Source organism: Danio rerio, chromosome 9 (assembly GCF_052040795.2).
Source record: "Danio rerio strain M-AB ecotype USA chromosome 9, GRCz13ab, whole genome shotgun sequence".
Classification (NCBI taxonomy): domain Eukaryota; kingdom Metazoa; phylum Chordata; class Actinopteri; order Cypriniformes; family Danionidae; genus Danio; species Danio rerio.
The window spans coordinates 53,555,198-53,568,515 of NC_141029.1; the positions used below are offsets into that span (position 1 = coordinate 53,555,198).

Below are 13,318 nucleotides of genomic sequence, written 5' to 3' on the forward strand. Positions count from 1 at the left end.
GCAGCAAACCATCAGAAATATATAAATATACAGCAGTCAACATTTGAAGTGGATCAAAAGATTTTTAAAATCATCCAACGAAAAAAATGGGTGTTGATCAATAGATTTAGGACAACTTTGATGAAAGGTTTTGATGCATTACAAATGTTGACTACTATATATATATAAAAAGATAAAAATATCTGAAATGAGAAAATGAGACTGCCGCACTACTGACTATTTCTGCATGCCAGATCAAATAAAAAAGGCAAGAGTAGCTTGATGCAATTTACTCAATGACTGCTCAGTGTGTATGATCAGACAGTTCAGGTCTTGGAGTTACTGTAAGAATATTTAATAAGATCAAAATACAAAGGATCTCAATCCTAAGACTAAAATGTGTGGCTTTTCTGACAGCATGATATTTAATATTCAGTAAAGGAAGCCTCAGATAATGTGCAAAACTCCAGGACCAAGATTAAGAGTCACAGATGTAATGGATTTTTTATGAATCTATTCAACCTTCAGACACTGTGAAAAAAATAGAAATTGTAAATGGTCTCAGTTGATTCAGTCTGCCTGTTTAATAATAGCATACCGCTCATTTACATACATATGAAGGTTGCATGTGGATGTAAACGAGCTTAAATAACTGAAAAAAAAAAAAACAGAAATGTTTATCATATTGACCTCTTATCATGATTGATAAAATATTGTCATGTTTTAGATTGTGCAATAATAATATCTAGATGCAAGTCAAACCTAAAACAATGTAATTGCACTACATTAAAATATCAACCATACTAACAAATTAACTGAACTGCCTTTAACTTTCTGTAATTAATATTACCCAAGCGGTGGTGGGGTTTATTGTGGATGCATTCAAAATTGCTTATGAAGGTGTTTACAGCAGAGTTTTAATGAATCAGGTCACTACAATATCTAAACCCTAATTCAAAAGGCCTTAAAAACATAAACATTGGTCTGTTTTTTTAAAATCCAGGTCATGAATGGGTTTAAAATCCAATTAAATTTGCCCTGAAATGGACCATATAAAATCACAGGTGTAATGCTCACACCGCCTATATTTGACAACCAAAATGTGCCCATATATATTCACTTAAATCTCATTATCTAAATGTATCTGGTCTGTTATTTTGTTATTAACACTACTGTTTACCTTTTGGGCTTCTATAAATTGCAGTAAAAAATCCATCTATAAATTGTAGAGAACTACCAAAGAGTTTGTTCTGGGCGATTATCTTAATTGTTGCATTGCATGACTACATTTTATTATGAAAATGCATCGAACAGGAAACGGAATTCACATTGTGACTGGCGTTTCAATATACCTCAAGAACAGGTAGAGAAAATGGTACAAATATTTGGTTTTGAAATCAGCTTAGCTTGAAGCTTGTGTACTTTGCCCGGGGTTTCACATTCTGTCACATTTATTGCAAGTAAGCACACCACAAATTACATTAGCTTTACACATTAGCAGGCCTAACTCGCGATTTTCCTCATGAGAAAACAACCCATGAAATACAAATGAAATGCCTGGGTTGTTAATACGTGGAATGGTTGTCTATGTTTTTATCTCTACAAAAAAAAGGTAATGGGATAAATGATTTTACGCTGGTGTGGTTAAAAACATTTCAACAAGGTTCACAAAATGAAACTACGGACTATGATATTTACGAACAAACGACGCGACTCTAAAAGCAACATCAATATAAGCTCACATAAAATCAACCTCTGACAGACATGCGTCCGCCATTTTTCCTGTCAGAGGAACTCTTTTTGGCGGGCTTTTCAACGGATTAGCAGCTACTTCCAATTCAGTCGTATCGTTTTTGTCATCACAACTGGAACCTATACGAGATGTATCCTTATTTTTTCAGACATCAAAATATTTAATATATGTAGCTATTCGAACTAACGAACGTAAGTACGTTTTCTAAGTACATTTAACATAAACCTAATTAGGTTTTCTATATTATACATCAACATTCAACGAGAAGAATCACAAATGAATAGATAAATACAATTATGTACAGTACTTTCATACTTACAATAGGTTTGACAGTTAAAACCTTAAAATGTCATTTGGTTACGAAAACCGCGTACATATTTGATCAAGTGTCCGTTTTTTTCCGTTAAAACTCGACGCGTGGCGTCCTTAGAACGACGCGACCGGATATAAGAGCAAATAAATAAACAAATAAATAAATAGCAGGACATAAATAGATTATAAGTCACTTTTGTGAATCCTTGAACACACAAGCCATGCATTAGTCGGTCCGAGTTTTCTAACTGTGGGGGTAAAAGCTGTAGTAGCCGATGTCCTTGGAGCAGTTTTTCTCGCATTCCCTCGGCGTCAACATTTCAGATTTTAATGGAGACGACGTCTCGGAAACCGGCGTGGCAGATGGCGAAATCCTCCTCCGCTTGGCTTGCTCAAAAATCCCAGAATCGCTCGAATCGATCGACTTAATTGAGGACGGGGTTTCTATCCAGCTGGATTCAGACAGGTCTTTAGGTTTGGACTCATCCGCCCCGCCTAGCGGTGACCTCTCGGGCGCAATGGGGTCTCCGTCCTCTAGTCCCGGGACCAGGTAGCTTGAGGCGGTCGTTCTGCTCCCTACGGAGTTGGACGGCCAGCAAGACAGAACAGAGCTGGATTTACTGCAATATTGCGGTGGTGTGCGGGTGCCCCACCCCGGCGGCTCGCCGTAATACCCCAGAGGTCTGTTGGAGCATCCCGCACCGGGCAGGGGCAGCGCTTTAACTCCGGCAGCTGCGTACGACAGAAGGGTGGCCGCGTTACCGGCGAAATCAGCAGCCGCAGCAGCATCGTATGCCGAGGCGGCAAAGTCCAGTCGGTTGTTGGCAGGGGTGACAAACCATCGCTGCGGGGAGGCCACCGTGGTCTCCTCGGTTTGTTGCGGGGAGAGCAAGCTGTTACTAAGTGGGACGCTGCGGTCCGTGCCAGGAGCGCCTCCGACGCCAGGGTGAAAGCGGGACTTGGCATACGAGCTGACAAATTGGTCCTGCAGGAAAGAACCAGTCATGGCATATCTTGCGCTAGGCATGATCTGAGAGCGCGGAGAGTCACCCGGGGACGGCGTCAACCGATCGATGTCGCAGCCTGTGTAGACACTGGAGAAAGATGGTGGACAAACACACGTTAATCTCGCATATGAGATGCGTGGCTGACCGTAAATAAAGTGTCGCAAACGCGCGGGAGAACAAAATATTTTATATTCTGCGCGTAATTGCGCAAATGAACAAATTAGCACCGCACACGGACAATCCATATGCTTATTGCACAAATGAGTGTTATATTAAAATATCAAACATAACTATGTTGTTTCACCCAAAACTAATAATTACAATAATGCAACAACAAGAACAACAATGATAATACAATAATAATAATAATTGGGATAATAATGATGATAATAATAATAATAATTATTATTATTATTATTATTATTATTATTATTACCAGCACATTGTCCTAATAATAATAATAATAATAATAATAATAATAATTATTATTATTATTATTATTATTATTATTATTATTATTGCCACCTCATTGTCCTATTATTATTATTATTATTATTATTATTATTATTATTATTATTATTATTAGAAGAAGAAGAAGAAGAAGAAGAAGAATAGACGGTCATTGAATGTTTCAACAATGAGATCCCGGGAAGGAAAATTAAGATATCCAAACCCATGCCAAATCACAAACAACGCACAAATGGTTATTAATACACTGGCCAATGGGATTTCTGTCAATAAATTCATTTCTCTGTCATTTGACAGACTTATGAAAACCAGACGCGCTGATTACCAAATTAAATGCACGCGCATTATTATTCTTCATAGAATAATTACGTTTTGCCAAAATATTCAGCAGGACAAATAAATTATCATCCACAAATGCAGGATATCTATTAAGGTTAAGCCCCAAAAAACTATTAATTTCATCCGAACCTATTAGTTTCACTCAAGTCGGTAATATTAAATATTTGATTTATTTATTTAGGCTAATAATGTTTGTTCAGACAAATTAGAAAGCATCTAAATGTAATTTCAACAAGATAAAATCAAAACTTACGTGTCATAATTGTCACGGAATCCTTTCGCGAATGGGTTGTGGTCGATTTTTAGCTGCGTGATCTGTAAACAACACAATTCAAACCATTAAAAACACTTTAATATTCCACAAATCAACCGAATTATCAACACAATTCTCTTTCTCTTACATCAGTGTTTTGATATGCGGTGACAGCAATGAACTGCGTCTCGGGGAAAGTGAAGGTCTGCACGCGCCCGGGTTGGCTCGTGTCCTCCGTTCCGTCCTCGTTCACCTGCACCACATGCAGTCGAGGCTGGTATTTATGCAGCGACTGCAGGACGACCATCTGCAGGAATTCAAGCGAAAAAACGAGAGTCAGAAAACATCCCTTCACGCGTCTTTACGCTCGCGTGCTTCCATTCAAACACATTGAAGCAAATTAGCTCCTTCACGATTTGAAGCGCATAAATGTAAACCAATAATTCATAGCAACAAATTAACTGGATTAGATTTAATATGTTAAATAATTTAAGCTGGTACATGTCATGCGTACAAAAACGAATGCAACGTTTAATAAACATCAAGTTTTTGTTTACCTTTTCCTAATATAGATTTACATTAATAATAAAGATATTATTTCGTTTAATTGTACTGATTATTTTGAACAGTTGCTTTTATTTACATACGTTTAATAAGTAAGGTCTGTAAAATGCTTTCCAAACCCAAATAATGGAATATTCTTACTGCAAATGCGCAATATTGTCAGTTAAAACGCAGCCCGAATTAATGACAAAGTATAATGCAATTACAATTATTTAAATAAAAAGCAAATCCATCGATTAATAACTGACCTGTCCTGTGTTGTTGGTTGCTCCTTTATTGTTGGTTAGCTTAAGTTTTCCAAAGGAAATCTCTTGACGCATCCAGTGCGCGCCGGTGTTTGGCGAATCCGGGTGCATGTACACTCTGTTCCCTGTTCATAAATATTAGAAATGGAATGTCAGTGCTGAGGCAGGACAACACACATAAAAAATAAAATTAAATAGCTAAATAAATAAACCAAAACTCATATGCGTCTTGTACAATTAATGTTATTTAAACAGATTGTTGTTAGTATTATTATAATCATCAAAATAATTACTATGATTAATGTGAAATAATAATAATACAAATAAAAAAAATAATAATAATAGTTAATTATTAGATAAACTATGAAACAAAAAGCATATTTTGTTCACCTGTTACATTCGTATCCGCTTTGCCGCACGGGACCCATTTTCCTCCTTGAAAGCGCCAGTGATTCGGATCAGCAAGAATCACGTCCACAAAGATATTGTAATGCGCCGTTGGGTCGAGACCAGATATATTGAAACTCAAAAACGGGAACATTCGTCTGATGGAAAATAAAATGTAAAGTTTCAATGCATAACACTCCAGTGCTGCTTGCAACAACCTTAAATTCTTTATATATATATAAATAAATATGTGAATGCCTTTGAATTAATGAAGAAGAATGAAAGTAATGCAAACGAATTTAAATATATAGGTATTGGGTGTTTAGGTATTTTGAAGAAGTAAAAAGTGTGTCCTTCCAAAATAAAATGAATAAAGAAAATTAAATTAACCAATAAGAACAATAAATAATGATAATAATAATAATAATAATTATTATTATTATTATTATTATTATTATTACTATTATTATTATTATGAAAACGTTCATTTAATTTATTTTTATTAAATCGTTAATATTTTGTTCCCGGAAAATGAAAACTGAAATAAAAAAAATAAAAAAACAGCTTTGTATTTGTCGGAAGAAAAAGATATATGTTTTATATGTGTCTTAATATGTCCCTATTGATATTCGCCAAACGAAAACATCCATTTGTGGAAACAATAGTTTGGCAAACACTCATTTATAACCGTAACAGCAAAAACACCTACCGTCCCTGCTTGGTAATAATCATCTCCGTTTGATGCCTGTGGAATTTAAGCCACAGGGCCCTGTTGCAGAGGTAAACCTGCGCTTTGCCGGGCACGAGTCCTGCTTGCGCGGAGGAAAACTGGTAGAAAGCCGTGCCCTGGTACGCGTGTCCATACTGTTGCGCGTACGGGTACCCGGCGGTCGCGTAACCTTGCGGAGAAGAGTTGCTCAATAGGCTGTTGTAGGCTCCGTTCGTGATGACCGGGTGGTGCGCCATGTAGCGGCTCGGGCTGGCGATGGAGAAAGCCGGGTGCGTCGGTCCATGCTGACTCGGGTAGGGAAACATGGTGGTAGGACTCGGCTGAACTTGACTGGACTGAGACAGGAGATACCTTTCTCCTGCAGATCCATCGAAAGTGTGACGACTGTCGGCGACTCCGTCAAGATCAGGAGAGAGTTTGCCTCGCTGGACGTCCCCTGATGAGTCCTTCGAGTCGGCGAAATTGTCTGCCTCTGACTGATTCGTCATCCCAGCGGAGTTTTTTTTCAGAGGTGAACTTCTCTCCAGGTTGTCGCCGATTGATATAATAGGGTAGTCCTGCAAGGCGAGCTCAGACGCTTGTGCGTTTGGGTAGCCACTGCCCACAATCATACATTTCTTGGAGCGCGCGAGAGCTGGCGAGATGCAACGCTCGAGCTGCATCTCTCGATGACAAATAGCAATTAACGCGAGCGCGAGAGAAAACTAACGCCTTCCTGCGGTTCGAGCTACTTTGTGCAAGACAGCAAATTAGCCAATTGACACTAGCCTGCAATCAGGAAAGGCTCTGCTTTTCAGTGCTCGGTCTGCATGCTTAATGAATCAACTTTTGCTATTGGTTAACACGTGACGGTAATTTAATTAGACAGAACTTAATTAGTGTAATCAAGGAGGCTCGCACGCCACAGTGTATTCACTTCTGCTGGTCATCCATGTTTGTATACTGTACTCTGTGAAAATTGGGGCTCGTGCGCTTCTTAGTAGCCCACTAAGTAGTGCAAATAAACCCTATTGTCTTGCACTCGAAGCCATTGTGTGCCGAATATAATCGGAGGGAAAACTTGATTATTCATTATTTAAAACGCTTGAAATGACACGCCTGGCGCCCTACCTAAAATGTTTGCGTTATAGCGTGAAATATTGGCCTCTCCTGAAGATCTGTTTACTGCTCCCAAGACATATCAATATTTGATGGGGATGGACTACTTCAGGTTATGCATTCAACGCTTTACGCTTCAAAACATTGCCTGAGACAATAAAATCAGGCATGAGTCAATCCAACCTACAAACCAACCACATTCAGTTTAAAAAAATACTATTATATAATAAAATATAATACAAATAAATTAAATATTTTAATGATAAACTAAAAATATTACAACACTGACGATGAATTATTTAGCTGAAAGACCGCGCAATAACATTAAAAACATGCGAATTAAATTAGGATTACACTATTAAATTGCGATACATATTTCATATATGTATACATTTTTTTTTCACCTCATATGGTCTTATTTAGTTCGCATGCTGACTGCTAGACACTTCTGAGGTTCGTGGATCGCAGCCAACATCTTTAAAGAAGCATTTATGGAGACATATTGAATGTGATTCAAAAGACTCTCATATAAAGATGCGTCTGCTTTCTCCGGTATCCAAAGTGCGTTTGGCAAGTAACGTAGCCTACAACCTTTATTTGATTAAGAAAAAGAATGCATTGCGGTTTTTTCCATAATATCTTATTTTGTGTTGAACAGAAGAAAGAAGTTCAAATGGGTTAAGGGTGAAAAAAAAATGGATGGCAGAATTTTCTTTTTGGGGTGAACTGTCCCTTTAAGCATGATCATGTTATAGTCATTTATATATATATATATATATATATATATATATATATATATATATATATATATATATAGCTAGACAGACATCAGACATGTATTATTAGATTTGATGAATACTTGAAGATGTATTCATTGACTATTAATATTTTTTACTATAAAATTGCTCCAAAAAAAAAAACAATCAATGAAGTATAGTTTATAGATAGATAGATAGATAGATAGATAGATAGATAGATAGATAGATAGATAGATAGATAGATAGATAGATAGATAGTATTTATAATATTATACTATATTGGGGTGTAATTTTAATAAATGCATTGCGTATTAAAGAGATAGCAAACCCAAACAATTAAATTCTGTCATCATTTACTCACTTTTCCAAAGCATATTTTAGTTTCTTTCGGCTATTGAACACAAAAGAAGATATTTTGAAAAATGTTGGGACTGCTTTCAATGTATTATGGAAGTCGATGAGCAAACGGCATTCTTCAAAATATCTGTTTTTGTGTCAAACAAGAAATAATAGAAATAATAAAATCAAAAAAGGTTAATAAATAAATGAGGCAGTTTTCATTTTATCTAATTTCATCTATCATTTTATTTACCTATATCGCCTTTAATCAACGGGGTAAATAATAACGCAATTGCTCTTTGCAATCAAGCAAATGCACGCTTGTATTTATTTTTTTCTCATAAATCATACCTCGCAGTTAGTGTTCAAAAGTTTTACCTAATCACCCCTCAGCTTTGCCATATTCTAGAGTAACACGTCTGTCAGCATCCCAGCGGTCATCTGATAGGAATCACATCGTCCTCCCCCTCAGCAGCCTGAAATAGGTTCTTCTTATCAGTTCATCTCACCTGTCTCACTGCCACAACTGACTCTCCACACGACCGATTAGAAAGCACCGCTGAAGGCTTTGATGAGCCTCTGCGCCTCATGCACTGGCCCTTTAAATGGCGCAAAAACACACTTAGCACGGCAGCATCAGGTGGACGCTTTATTACAACTGATGATATATAATATTAAAAAATAATTAATCGCATTAGTGGATCTCCTCTAGCTTTTTCCCTTAGATTTCCACACACAAAAAAATGATTAATATCACTATCAACGGCACAGGCCCAACAATATGCAAAATTATTACCATAACATAGACTAAATAATACAACGGACACGTTTGTAAATGCATAACACTACAAGTGTGAAATTTACCAGTGTAACACATGGAGCCAACACTTGGCCAAATATCGGTTTAGTATTAGCCGTATTATCAAGTGACAAATGAATTTGCGCCAAAAAGCCAGCCATAGAGACTGAATAGGTGACGTCAGCAACAAAAGAACAAGCAATCCTATTTCTGTTGGAAAGACTGATAATGATAAGCCTATGATAAAACTCTTTATTTATCAATAATCCTTACATGTTTGTTTTACATTAAAGGGATAGTTCACCCAAAGATTAAAATGACCTCATCTATCTATCTATCTATCTATCTATCTATCTATCTATCTATCTATCTATCTATCTATCTATCTATCTATCTATCTATCTATCTATCTATCTATCTATCTATCTATCTATCTATCTATCTATCTATCTATCTATCTATCTATTATCTCTCTATGCATCCATCCATCCATCCTTCCTTCCTTCATTCCTTCCATCCATCCTTCCTTCATTCCTTCCTTCCTTCCTTCCATCCTTCTTTCCTTCCTTCCTTCCTTCCTTCCTTCCTTCCTTCCTTCCTTCCTTCCTTCCTTCCTTCCTTCCTTCCTTCCTTCCTTCCTTCCTTCCTTCCATCCATCCATCCATCCATCCATCCACCCACCCACCCATTCACCCACCCACCCACCCACCTATCTATCTATCTATCTATCTATCTATCTATCTATCTATCTATCTATCTATCTATCTATCTATCTATCTATCTATCTATCTATCTATCTATCTATCTATCTATCTATCTATCTATCTATCTATCTATCTATCTATCTATCTATCTATCTATCTATCTATCTCCCTCATTTGGTTTTGTCCCTTAAGGCTTTCAAAAAATATAATATGAAGAGTGCTGGTTGCTGGCACCCATCGACATTCATAGAAGGAAAGATGTACTATGGTAGTCAATGGGTGTCTGCTATACCAACATTTTTCAGAATATTTAGTTTTGTTGCTGAACAGAAGAAATAAGTTCAGTGGGGTGAAGGGTGAGTGAATGGCAGAATTGTCCTTTTTTTGTGTGTTAGGGGGGTGAACTGTCCTTTTAAGCATGGTTTTATTCCTATGTTGTTGCAACCCATGTATCATATTATAATGATATCGATAGTAAAAATAATAATAGTCAATATACACTTCAAATATTATCTATCTATCTATCTATCTATCTATCTATCTATCTATCTATCTATCTATCTATCTATCTATCTATCTATCTATCTATCTATCTATCTATCTATCTATCTATCTATCTATCTATCTATCTATCTATCTATCCATAAACTATACTTCATTGATTGTTTTTTTGAGCAGTTTTATAGTAAAGAATATTAATAGTCAATGAATACATCTTCAAGTATTCATCAAATCTATCCATTCATCCAACTATCCATCCATTTTTCTACCATAGTCCCATTGAAATGCAAGATCTCTTCTTCCAGGGAGTCCTGGACAAATTAGCAGCAAAAATCTGCTGTATAGACGATACTGCTATTCTCTATTATTGTTATGACTGTTGATGAAATGATTTTGCACCAAAGCATTTCTTATAACATTTACCCACACAGGTGAGACCCAAGCGCACCTCATACAACGTCCCAACAGATTCACCAGCCAAAGAAAATGCGTTTAGGGGTGCAAAACATCTTCAGTCTCCCAGAAAAGGGATGCAGCCAAAAGGTGAGTTGTTGTGAGTTATAATGAAGAGGCTTTCATCTCTGAGGCTAACAAGAAGGGTCATTATAACAGGGCAATGGGGTCCAGTAATCTATTCTCTTGAAACATGCATGCACGGGCTTGCCTGCCACCCTACCAGCAGAACAAGCGGCCATCTTCTGCTCCTCATTACCGGATTATTTCCCAGTCCTCCCTTTCTCCTCCTCTTTAATAGGCTACCGGCTCTAAGGCCTTATTGTTGAATTAACTGTGCATGCGCCTGCCCGAAGAGTTTGTTTTTCTCCCCCTACTTGTTTTTTGTGCTCTCCTTTTGTTGTGTATTAGCCCCCTGTACTTTGCACTTATTAGCGCAGTCAGTGGCCACAATCGCCGAGGGGCCGGCGTGATTAGGAACGGTAAGGCCAGCCGCTCCCACAGGGGGTCATTGTGTTGGATGGAGAGCTTTTCCATCATCAGGTGGGTACAAACACACGGCACTGACCCACATGAGCAGCTGGTGTGTTTGTGTCACGCGTATGTGTGTGTCGCTAACTAATTTTACTAAATGCTTTTTGTCCATTGTAAATGGAGATGAATTGGCTTGGAGAGTTCTGATTTGAGTCGATTAATGATGCTGTTGTCTTTTAAGAGGTGCAAAATGTTCATTCATATACAGTTAAAGTCAGAATTATTTGCCCTCCTGAATTATTAGCATCCCTGTATGATTTTTCTTTGCAATTTCTGATTAATGGAAAGAAGATATTTGCAACACAATTGGAAACATGATAGTTTTAATAACTCATCATCTAATAACTGATTTCTTTTATCTTTGCCATGATGTCAGTAAGTAATATTTGACTAGATATTGTTAAAGACACTTCTATACAGCTTAAAGTGACATTTCAAGGCTTAACTAGGTAATTTAGGTTAACGTTATGATGATTGCGCAAATCATTGTTTAACAATAAAAATATTACATAAGGGGGCTAATAATATTGACCTGAAATGGTTTAAAAAAATAAAAACTGTTTTTATTCTATCCAAAATAAAGAAAAAATATTATAGTAAATACTGTAATTTCTTTTGCTTTGTTAAACATAATTTGAGAAATATTTAAAGGAAAAATACTTCAAAAGAAAGCTAATAATTTTGACTTCAACTGTATATTGCATTAAGTGCATAAAGGCAATAGCAGCTTATATAGATGACATTAAGCTAGAGGTCAACATTAGCGATAGTGTAGAAGAAAAAGGCAAATTGAGAAAGATCTGATGCAACTGAAATCCAGACAGTGCCAAGGATGAAATAGTATTTACATGACAAAAATAAACAATTGAAGGGATTCATGTGATTTAAACAGCAGAGCATGCAACACCAAGATCAAGGTTATATGGAAAAGTGTCTAAATAAAAAAATAATGAATGCTATCAAACCTAAAATTGATATATATAAATATATAAATATATATATATATATATATATATATATATATATATATATATATATATATATATATATATATATATATATATATATATATATGAGCAATATCACATAAGTAGCCGCGCAATGTGGCTGTGTATCGGCACTGGTGGGAGACGTGCGTTGAGGCGTAGTGTCCCACCAGCGCTGATAAACAGCCACATCGCACTGCTCCGAGTGTGATACTGCATTTATACAAAAGTTTGACGGCATTATCATGTATATAAAAAAAAGTCAAACACAGAGAGTCTAAAAACCCTTTTGTAAGAGGAACTACTTTCTTGACCCATTCATTCACATCTACAGCTGAAGCCATTGGTCATTCACAAACGTCACTGTAGAGCTAGTGTGTGAATGATTCTCTAGCGTAATGTCTACACAATACTGCATAGAAAAAAGTACATTTAAACTCAAAGAAGTTTATATATATATATATATATATATATGTTTTTTTCTCTCCAACAAATTAATTTAAGACTAATAATTTTTGGACTATAATCTTATGTTGTTGTTTTTTTAGGTCTATTGTTGGCTTTTATACTCACCAGTCTAATGTATATGCACAAATATATTATTGTAAAACATCCTACAGACAATATTAATATAAAAAAGAACATAGTATGTAATTATATCATTCATTCATTTATTTTCCATCGACTTAATCCCTAATTTATCAAAGGTCACCACAGAGGAATGAACCTCCAACTGTTCCAAATGCAAATTGTTCATGCAGACATTTTAGTCTTGTAAAACTAATTAAACATTGTGCATAACTCGTTACAATACTTTTGCATAATTCTATTTCTATCTTAATATTAAGTAAATTAAATGAAATTTTTTGTGATTATAAAGGTTTTGTGTGAAAATTGGAGAAAATAAAAGTTTTATATTGTACATGGGAGAATGTGTTTACATAACATTTTTGTGTAAAGTGTTGTGAAATGTTCAGCATAAAAATAGATCTCTTGATTCATGTTAAAGTATTTTTTACTCTTAATTGTAAATGGAAAAGGTGCATTTATACAAAAAAACTTTATTTAAAAACTTTGTTTAAAAATGTATTTGATCTTTTATACTTACT

The 13,318-nt window shown here is 35.9% G+C and overlaps 1 protein-coding gene across 2 annotated transcripts; it reads right to left on the reverse strand.

Annotated features, from left to right (window-relative positions):
* Positions 1-255: 255 nt before the first annotated feature.
* On the reverse strand, positions 256-6,802 carry tbr1b (T-box brain transcription factor 1b). 2 transcript variants are annotated; one of them, NM_001115090.4, is given in 7 exon segments: positions 256-797; positions 846-3,138; positions 4,112-4,173; positions 4,260-4,418; positions 4,924-5,045; positions 5,311-5,465; positions 6,017-6,802. In NM_001115090.4, coding segments are annotated over 6 exon segments (2,031 nt in total). In that variant the 5' UTR covers positions 6,700-6,802; the 3' UTR covers positions 256-797; positions 846-2,288.
* Between the last annotated feature and the right edge of the window lie 6,516 nt (positions 6,803-13,318).